This window comes from Symsagittifera roscoffensis, chromosome 1 (assembly GCF_963678635.1).
Source record: "Symsagittifera roscoffensis chromosome 1, txSymRosc1.1, whole genome shotgun sequence".
NCBI classification, from domain to species: Eukaryota; Metazoa; Xenacoelomorpha; order Acoela; family Convolutidae; genus Symsagittifera; species Symsagittifera roscoffensis.
In genome coordinates, this window is record NC_087062.1 from 60,278,635 (window position 1) to 60,289,822 (window position 11,188).

The 11,188-nt window shown below is 35.8% G+C and overlaps 2 protein-coding genes across 3 annotated transcripts in view; both read right to left on the reverse strand.

The window, feature by feature from the left end:
• LOC134846666 (uncharacterized) overlaps positions 1–11,188 on the reverse strand; it is a 214,954-nt gene that overhangs the window by 50,619 nt on the left and 153,147 nt on the right. The window contains exon 2 of one of the 2 annotated variants that reach the window (XM_063864053.1): positions 51–196. In XM_063864053.1, coding sequence (XP_063720123.1) covers positions 51–164 — 114 coding nt within the window. In that variant the 5' untranslated portion in view covers positions 165–196. Of the gene's footprint in view, positions 1–50; positions 197–11,188 lie in introns of those variants that run through there. The other variant, XM_063864060.1, reaches the window with a different exon arrangement.
• LOC134838995 (intraflagellar transport protein 25 homolog) lies at positions 5,695–6,096 on the reverse strand. Its single transcript, XM_063854375.1, has one exon. It carries the CDS (start codon positions 6,094–6,096, stop codon positions 5,695–5,697), a length of 402 nt encoding a protein of 133 aa, XP_063710445.1.

Consider the following 11,188-nt stretch of genomic DNA (forward strand, 5'->3'; position numbering starts at 1 on the left):
TCCCTCAGCAATTCGGCTATCAATCTCAATCAAGCTTCAACCCCACTCACAAGTTTAGCCACCGCATCTAAGTCGGCCTCGTACAGAGGGGCAACGCAGTCGTCTCGCGAGAACTTCCCATTTTCCTCTTCCTCCACTCGAGCAGGTGTAAAGAAGTGACTCATGGCATCATTCTTTCAATCCCACTCTGAAAATGTCTTCATCCGAGAGGTCACTCAGTTGTCCATGTCAGAGGAGTTAGTAAGTTAGTAGATGGTCCGAAGAAAGTTAATAGGAAAGTAAGTATTGAAGAAGTTTTGAGTTAATTAGGTTTATTTTGATTAAATTAGTAAATCGACGTCCGTTTCAATTACAACTAGGCTCAGCTCAATGCTTTGCTTAAATTTTGTATCTTTACTGCCAGAACGGAAAATTTTATCGTATTTCATAAAAAAATATACAAAAAAAACATCATGTCGCAATTAAATAAAAAATTCAATTTTAATAAATAACAACCATTCCCAAAACTTTAAGATGAAACATTATTGTTATGACTTCGAAGAAGGTGAAGTACATTTAAGCTCGAGGTGGTTTTTTTCAGACCAATTTTCAGATCAAAGCTGTGGTCCCCGGGAATCCAACTCATGATCTGTATGGGCCCAGCCGAGTGTGCACACCACAATAGTAACCTGTCACACTTCTGTCTAAACTAATCGTTTCATAAATTACACGCTTGGCGAGATATCCCGCACTACAAAATCAATCCAATTTGAATTGAGGCAGCGAAATGTTTTTATTAATTCCATATGCGACTCAAATTGCAACCGTTTAATTTTAATGAGTTCAGCCTAAAGTTCATAGTTTCGCCAATTCTTAATTGAACAAAAACTATTCGAGAACAATTAAATGGCGGTCGGAACATTCAGGGCTTTGTCTTGATACGAACAGTCTTGTTTTGCTCTTAAGATATTCCGTTTTGAAATTACGAGGAGAGGTAGCCTTAATTTTCAAGCTATTCTTTCGATTGTGTGTAAAACATTCATTTATTCAATTCAAGCAAAATATGGCACCATACCTACTTAATTTGATGGGAACATTTGTTCTCGGAACATTTTCATTTTTCTTCAAGTTCTGGAAAAAAATATATTTTTGCCAGCTTTGATTTCCTTCCAGACAGAACCAAACAGAATTTTTGTACTACATTGATGACATCGATGTTCTGACTTTAAAATCAAACAAGAGTACTGGTATCAGGGGGAAGCCCTGAATGTTCCGACTACTTTTTAAAGTGTATAGAGCAATAATTGGTTTGAAAATGATGAAATTTGACAACAAGTAGTAATTGACCAAAAGCATGCCTCAATTCAATTTGGAACGACTCTCAAGGCGGATTAAATATCCGCTTATGCATTCATAGCCTAAAATACGCTTCTCATCTTTTTGGGCTATATAAGAGGCTTGCAGTGATATAGTTTTATCAGTAAAGGAACATATAGCTTTTGAGTAATTTTTTATTGACTAAACAAAGCCGAACAAATCGTTTTTGGGGTGAATTTTTGGGTCCGAATTTCGCAAATTAAATTGCATCATTAATTCTGTTAAAATTCTAAACAAAATTGGTCTTCATCACTTCTGTCTAAAATCAACCCGATTTGAGACAAACGCGTTGTAATATTCAAGTTTTACTCATTTTGTCCAGATAATTGAAATCAGCGCTCTATTTGTCTAAGATTAAATTCAATTAAAGCTTGTTTTTCAAAAAAAAAATAAGAAGATAAAGCTCCGTTCAATACTTTCTTGCAATTAAAAGGAAATAATGAACACGCGAAAACAACAACAAAAATTGAGCAAAATTTTCAAATAGATTGTTCCCAGAAAACTTTTGCCAGCGCAATTGAAAATGCACCAGCAGATCCACAGCAACTAAGACCTCATTTGAACATTGAACTAACATACACTAGTTGTATTAAAATGGGTTAACAAGCTCACCTATTTTTGCCAACGCTAATATTCCAGATAACACATGGTTTAAAGTGTAGCATTAGGAATGTATTTTCTAAAAACTCAAAAGCGAAAAAAATAACACATGGTTTAGAGTGTAACATTAGGAATGTATTTTCTAAAAACTCAAAAGCGAAAAAATATGTAAATTCTACTCTGAATTCCTCAAAAAAATCATCATCATGGATATGAATATTTTGAACTTCATAATGCAATCTTCAACTGCAATTTCAAACTTTCAATTCCAACTCGCAACAGTACCCAGGGGTGCAGACTAAAACGTTTCTTAAGGAATTTTGCAGATTTCAAGGAAATGTTATGAGAACACGCACATCGGAAAAACAGAAACCTGGAAAACCTCATATTTTGAGTGTCGAAAAACGCAGCTGCTAGAACGTTTGACTGACGACTTAGCATCGATTGGAATCTCGAGGAAAAAGGTTAAAAGCTTAAATATCAGCCTTGGATCTCGACGCTAATGAGATAATTAAATCATTTACCGCCAAGAGTTTGTATGCAAGTATGCATATCGAATCCTCGATATTGATGGCGGCTGATCTTGGGTATGAGAATGAAAACGTCCCGAACTTTGCGAACCACATATTCGTCGCAATGATGAAGATGAGATGACCCTGCATACTATTTGTTTTATTTGTGACGGTGTCTGGTATACGCAACCGCGACGGGTTCGTAATGGGTTGCAAGACCCTTATGTATCAATGTATCTTGCCCTTACTTGAGCCGAGCTTGTCAGGATGTGAATCACGCATTTCCAGGAATCTCAAGAGAGAGTAGAGGTGTTGATAGTTACGTAGGACCCCTGTCAAGTGTGGTACGAGAGCCTGACGTGGCTCCATCCAGTGCAGTTATGTGCTTTCTGATACCATCAACGACTTTCAACCACTGAACCGTGAGAACACTGGCATGTTGACATCTATTTCATCCCCGCCGGCGAGATATGTCGATGAAATCATCAGGAGTGCCAAATGATCAAAGATTGATGGTTTGTTCAGGAAAGATTATGACCTGGATCCATCCAGGTCATCTCCAGTTCACCAGAGCAGGACGTGGTTCTAACTTTTCGAAACATCAAGGTTCTGCGTAGCGGTTCGTCAATTCATAATCCAGCTTGAAAACAACCAGTATCAACCGAACTTTTATAAGCTCATAATAAAGGGTCGCATTGAGAAAGATCATTCAAGATCGATCGGTTACACCTTCTGCACGCACAAAGAAAAAATTGAAGGAATACACTCGGCCAAAATACCACTGTAAGGTTGAGGAAGAATCTCTGAACAGTGGAGCAAGCTTACCGGTGAATTCTGAGCTTATAGAAACGAAGCTTTGGGGTGTTTGGCATCGCTGAAGTCCGCTGTGGCTGTCCCGTCGTGTATCAGCTCCAATGTTTGGATTGTAAGGCCTCTGCCATGTTGGCCAGATACTCATTTTATACCATTTGCGATGCAACACAAGCATAGCATGACAAACTAGCAGACAAAAATTGAGACGAAAACCACTAAGTCAAAAAAAGTTTTGGAAAAAGACAAGAAAAGCCAGATGAGCCAAAATTTTCATATTTTCATTATCAAGCCGAGTAAACAAAAAAACAGGAAAAAGCAGAAAAGCTAAATTAAACTGAAACATTTTTCAAAAAAAAAATAAAATAAAAATTTCGCAAAAAACACGTAACTCAATTACCTCTACCAATGGGGCTTTAGAAATGGCATTCAAGAGCTACGGGAGCTAAGCCGACAAATATAAACAGAGGGACAATAGTCCGAAAAAGCATAAAATTTCAAGTTTGAAAAAATTTATCCGTCCGGCCGGATTGGAATCACAGGCATTTGTCGTCTCAAGCAGTTGTATTACCTCCAAGCCAGATTCGCTGGGTAGTTCATTATTTTATAATTTTTTATGAAGAAAGATGAAATATCTGCGAATTCTCGTGAACAAAGTTGTTTACAGGAAAAAAAAAAGTATAGTACCCGGTTGCAACACCCTTGCTTATTGCAAGCGTTAACACAAATGCCCGACTATCTAATGCCATCGGCACCAGTAGCCAAAAATCTTCTGAATTATGGTACAACACACGCTTAAGAAACTTCCATTTTAGACAAATCAATGACCTGGCACTACTAGAAACTCTGGAACCGCTTTACATAAAGAAACTAAAATTTTCACACGATACGAAGGAAGCAAAAAAGGCGCTCCTCACAATCAAGCTTAGAAACATCGTTTTTCTGATTAAGTAGACCTTTACTCTACTTAAGAATGTTTTTGTTCCGACCACTGAAAATGGGGAGGCACTTTATTCGGGTGTGTTATAGTTTTTTTTCCACGCAAAATCAGCTACCACAAATAATCATCAGACAGGGTTGAGTGATATATCATATTAAAGCCTTTGCAGTCGTGATTCGAACCACTGTAGAAAAATTCGAGCGAATGAAGCAAGCGAGCAGTCATATATCATATTAAAGCCCTTTCATTCAATAAATACCGGTTTGAAAATTTTGATTTTTCTTCCAATTTCGAGCAAGTGAGCAGGCTTACATCAGCCTATTCATGCTTAATTTAAGTTTTGAAAAGATGATGTTAGTTTTTGGAGTCTTTAGCTTCATCTTAAGAATCAAAAACTTACTATAAAAAAAAAACTTTTTTGTTTTTCATGTTATTTGTCTTCAAAAATTGCTTTCCGATTTGCATATTTTACATGACTGATTAAAATGCCTAAGCTTTACTTGTTCTCTAAGATTTCTTTATCACACCAAGCCGAAAAAAAACGACTCTAATTGGAAAAATACTTTTGTTGTAATTTTTAAGACTGGTCGGAACACTCTGTGCTACTTGCTGTTTTTTTTTTGCTTTTTGTTTTCCAAGCATAATCAGCTATCACAAATTATCATTGGACTGGGTTGAATCATATATCATATTGAAGCCCTTTCAGTCGTGATTCGAACAACATCAAAACATTTTCCCAGTGTCGAGAAAAACCGGTTTGAATTTTTTTTATTTTTGGTCTAACTTCGAACTAATATGGCGTGAACGTGTAAGCTCACAGGCTGAACTATGCCTAATTTAAGACTTTAACACTTGATTTTAAGCATGTAAAACTAGTTTTTGGAGTTTTTTAGCTTCATTTTGGGAACCAAAAATTTTTTAAAAAAATTTTAAATTTTTTGTTTTTCTAGTCATTTTTCTACAATTTTTTTTGTCAAATTTTCATATATTACTGAGACTGTATACTATGTCTAAATTATATTTTATGTCAGATCCTTTTATCACACCAAGCTGAAAAAACTACTAATTTGGAAAAAAAAACTTTCTAAACCGTAGTTTTGTAAAGACTGTCTATGGTCGGAACATTCTGTGCTACTTGCACAGTAACCGGCTATCCTTGTTTTGTTTTGGTGATGATGCTTCCAACATTTGTGCATGCAGCGCTTATGATGTTGATGATGAGTGGGAGCTCGAAAATCCTTGAATTATGAAAACACTTCAAATACGCCATAAAAAGTATCTTAAAAATCGTATTACTTTGCGAAAGAAAAAAAAACCTGTGACTATTGGTTTAAACATTAATTGAGTGTAAGCACCCAAATTTTTTTCCAAATACTGATTTTTTTTCATTATTTTAAATTTGGACAATCCTTTTGACAAAATTTACAGTATAAGTTTTGAAATGAAACTAGATTCATTTACATATATTACATCAAATTACAGTTCAAAATTGACCTTGTGTACGGCAATGAATGGTTCACTGGCCGCTTCGAATCTCAATTGCACAAACTTGACTGAATTGCCCTTTTCTAATTTGACCTCAATTCTGCTTTCTGCTCCTGCTTTCCGTGAAGAGCTCTGATAGGAGCCTAACTTAATGAATTTACTGAAATCCGGATCTACAGAACCGTGCACAGATAGCTGCTTGACTCCATCGGATTCAATTAGCATAGACTTCACACAAGTAGCATCAGGTAATTGGAAAAGAAGCGTTTGAGGAAACATGCCAGTGGATAGCCAGAATGTTTCGGGCGCCCCATCTAGCGTAGACTCTGGAGGATGGTCCGGGCAGCTAGAAGATGCCAGCACAACTTCTGCATTATTGGACCAGCGTACCATTTCCTATCTGAAGCTTTATCCACTTGTCACTACAAAATGAAAGATAGCTCTAAACTTTATTATTATTTTTTGGTTAAGCAGCCGAAGGCCTAGTCCAAAGATTAATTTTTAAACTAAACCAGTAGCTGATTTAGGGGGAAGGGACGGACGCCCCCACCCCCACCTCAGGGATTCGACCCCCTGCAGACCCAAAGGGTCCTCCTTTGTATTATTTTGAGTTATCAACTTTTGGCTGACTAACCCTAAAACTTTATTAAAGGCGACTTCAATGGGGAAGCGCGCGCCCAAAAAGATGCCTAAAAATCCTCAACGCAAAGTCGACATTTTGCCTGCGGCGCATAAATCTTGTCCAAAATAGGAGTTTAATTTAGGAGAGCTCATAACATCAATTTAGTCGACCTAAAAAAAGATCGACAAAAATTTCGAATTTTCGACATATGTTTGAAAATTTGCCCCCCTCTCGAGAAAATCCTTGATCCGCCCTTGAATTAAACTATATAAACTTATGAGAGTTGCTCATGCAAATTACACAGCACGTTTAATTTCGATTAAGCGGTCAGCATCATAAAAATGATAGTCAAAAATCCGGAATATTTCACTTTTTGCAAAAACTTCTCAATATTCCAAGAGTACGCAAATCCAGTCATTCTCTAACACCTTTATGATTCCTAAGAGCTGAATTGACAATCTCAAACCATCGTACAGATTCAGTTGTGAAAAACGGGAAAAACGGAAAATTTTTCACATTATTGCAATTATATATAATCACAATTTGAACCAGGATAGCCGGTTACTGTGCAAGTTGCACAGACAGTTCTCATCACAATAAAACTAAGAAACAAAAAAAAAGGTTTTCTTTTTTCAAATTGAGTCTTTTTTCATCAGATGATGGGATTTGAACAAAAATTTAGAACAAAAAGTCTTGCCTCGGCTCTGATCATCAGGCAATCGTGCTAACACTAACTTGTGATGTCGTCTTTGTTGAACCATCAAAAAAACTTTCATTAACTTTAGACAAGCAGATTGAAAACGATTTCGTGAATTTACTGATTTACCTTTTGGCAAATGCAGATCACCCAAAACAGTGCCTGAAGGTGAAGCTAATTCACCAAATTTTTTATAAAGGCAGCCAAATTCAGACCAGACTTTCTAAAACAAGCTGTAGAGCTTTTCAAGTCTAGTGACGAACTTCAATCAATCTTGATGATCCTAAAATTTCTCAGTTGAACAAAGAAAGAAATCGATGCCATTGTAAATAGACACAAACGCGATAAATGGATTGAATTCGGTACATTCTCAATACAAACATTAGAGCCGGTTCAAGACGCAAAGCTGCGAAGCGCGCCTACCGGCGACCTTAAATCGAGGTAGCCAGCTTAGTAAACTTTGACCAATTGAACAGCTTTTGGTACTGAAGCGAATGATTTTTTTTTGCACAAACTGCTCTGATTTTTCATTTTGGTATTGTGAATAGCCACGCTGAGTTATTTATACAACATATTGGATCTATCTCGATCTGAAAACCTTATGCATAACAATAGGAGTGTTCTCTTATCAGAGAACCTGAATTCAGATGTACTGGTGTCCCCGTTACTACCAATGTATCCATCATTCCGATTTGTTGAAATTATAGCCAATTTAATTTGTAATCGTTTAATAACGGGAAAATTGAAGAAATCGCGTTTGATTAAAACTATAAATATTCTATAGGCCGCTTTCGGCCATGATTCGGCAACTAAACAGCCGTGCATTGGCTGTCGTGCCTTGCAACTAACTTGATAATGGTCCCTTGCCCTGACTCTACTTTTGTCCGATTGAATTTTTTGAAATCTAACGCAACTGATTATTTTTTTTGTTAGAAATAGTAATTTTTTCATTCCCATACTAACTTCATTAACTTGATTTTTTTTTTTTTATTTTGTTTAAGATAAGATTTTTTTGAAGACATATTATTTATAATTTTATTATTTTTTCTTCAGAAAAATTAATTTTCACTTTTTTATTTGAAATTTAACTCACCAAGTGTATGATAGGTGCTTTTAAATGAATGAAAAAATGATTTAGACTATGGTGAAAAAAAACTTGAAAATTAGCTTTAGAAATATGTAGACCTGGACGAAAAATTGAATTAAGGTCGAGTGAAAGACAGCTTGAAAATTTAGTTTGAAATAATGAAAAAAAAAAGATATCCATTTGAGGTGCTTTCGGGAGAAGAGGTGAAGTCTCATTTGTATCAACGGTAACTTGAACCATAAAAACAGTCGCGTTTGCAGCAAAACAAAAAAACGTTGATAGGCCACATATATCTAGCTGATAGGTAACATGTATGCTCTAGTAACGATTGTTGGGGTAGCGAATCTTCGGATGGTCCGATATTTGTAAGCTCAAATTACTTAAGAATGATACAATATTCTAGAAAAAAAAGTTTTCATAAGAATGACATATTATAATTGGACAAAATGATACACGATTGACATTGATGGGAAATTACGTAAACAACTTAGCACGAACATGGGGGATGTTAAATGAACTAATTCAAGCACTCAAAAACTCAATGAATCTTTGCAACCGCGAAAACAAACATTATTGGTATGCAGTGGTGGATTTGTGCGAAGTATGTGAAATGAATCAACTAATTGTTAAACTTTTCGTTATTGTTCTGACTTTTGAAGAAAACGAAATATTTTGCTTGGTGTGGTTTTTTTATTCAGTCAATTTTCGGCTATCGAAATCATAGTTTCTAACAAAAAATTTTATCGCCCATTTAAGATATCGACTTTCTGAAACCAAAGTTTAAACGATAATTTACCTCCGATCCGTTTTTGCAAAGTTTTGGGTGTTTGAAAATTGCCAATTTGGCCGTGCTTTGAACTAATTTATGCGCACTTTGAACATTTTATCCATGATTCTGACAGCGTAACGCAAATCATTTATGCGTTGCGATTTATCCCGCACAACAAAATTATTCCAAATTGAATTACGGCTAGCTAATTGGTCGTATTAATTTCGTACGACTCAAATTTTCACAATTGATCTTTGATATTGTAGGTAATTGGAAGTGTTTTAGAGGAAAACTCAAGGTTAAAACTTGAACTTATTTGAGAATTTATAAGATGTCTGAGAACTGAGATTGTTAATTAACGATAGACACTAAGACAAGCGACTTGTCAGGTGGTAGACATTCGTCGTAGACAATTGTCAAGATTATAGGACAAGCGTATAGAAACTAGGCTGAGACGATCCATAATCTTGCTCAGCTAATAACGGGGAAACCACTCTAGTACGACGCGGGTATCACAGCGAGTGTCCAGGCAACTGCTACGTTGGAAGTGAACAAATTCAAATTTCAATATTTTAATTACTTCACTTTATCATACAAATTGAAGCAGTCACAGTTATTTACAGAAATTCGATTTGAATTATAAAAAATTTAAGATAAGATTTGGTTATCATTGAGTGGTCGCCAACTGGTTTCGGGAGATTCGATTTTTTTAACTGATTATACCGGAATTCTCCGTTTTCCTCTTTAACATCGCTAAAATTTCCTGAGCAAGATTATGGATCTTCTCAGCTTCGTTTCTATATGCTTGTCATATAATCTTGACAATTGTATACCACGAATTTCTACCACCTGACAAGTCGCTTGTCTTAGTGTCGTTATCGTTAATTAACGATATCAGTTCTCAGACATCATAAATTCTCAAATAAATTCAAAATTTAGTTTTCCAACATTTTTATTCCCCAAAAGATTCTTCGATATGGATTATGGGGCAGTCAGAATATTCAGGGTTTTGCCTTGATATAAGACCAGTCTATTTTATATTTAGGATTGACTATTTTTAATTTACATAATCAAAACTGCATATTATTGGGGACTGATAATTCATTTAAGTAGAAAAACAATTGTTTTTTAAAGTTGGTTCAAATGGAATTGTTTTTGTTCTTTGATACTCCTGAATACCATAGATCTTTTTGCCTCCTTTCAGGAGGGAGTGCGGCCTGTAGGTGATTTCCCATAGGTTCCATAGCTCTCAAAATAAAAAATCAGTCGCATAAGTCACAAAATTTATCTTCTTGAATTCTGATTGGTTGAGTTTTGAGCTAACGAACTTATGGATTCATTGTTTACTGTTCACTCAAGCTTCAGAATAGTGATCGCCGCAGCCGCGCCAACAAGTTGCGAGCTTGACACCAAAGGGTTGGACTCTATACAAAATTTAGAGCCGGTTATCGCCGCGAAACGGCGACGCGCGCCCACAGGCGACCTTAAACCGAGACTCAGCGAATTTAGTCTTTTGAACAATTCTTTCTTCTTTTTTTGAAAAGATTTGGGGCTTAAGCGATTGAAAAGATTTGGGACTTATGCGACTGCTTTTTTGTTTTGGGACTTATGGGACTGATTTTTCAGTTTGGGACCTATGAATACGTACCCGGCCTTTTTTTGAACAAAGACGTATTCATACTCGTCAATAAGCAGACAAAAACTATATTAACTGTAAATCCTCAACAATAACAACAACTACAATAACCAATCAGAATCGAGATGAAAAAAGCACGCTTAAAAAATAAATTTAGTTGTCTAAATAGAGGTTTTTTAATAGTTCCTTCCTTGTTGGTTCTGGTTGGTTAATATAGAGTTTTTCTGGCTACTAGCGGGTTAAAACTTTACAAGCACCTCAAAACACTATGTTATCATCTGTAAAACGTTATTTTTCAAAAATTTTGGCAAGTTTAGTCCATAATAAACGTTATTCATGACGATGCACTACTTGTGATTGGCATCCGTTAATAACATCAGCCGGTTTTTGAAATGCATAATTTATAAACATGAAAAATGCCTTCAACCATGTTTTACTTTTCAACTTTCCGAAACATCATTTGGAGGCTTAAATTTTATGAAAACGCCAATAACTTGTGAAGAAAGATCATGAAATTCAGAAATTCTTCAAAAAAAGTTTTCAAATTAATCATATTTTACGAGTTTATAAAGAACTATTTGGCTTCAAGTCCCTAATTTTACGATTCGGCTTGAAGTCCCGTCGACTTGATGTCCGGCACCCATGAATACGCGGTTGTCTAATTACTGCTTTGC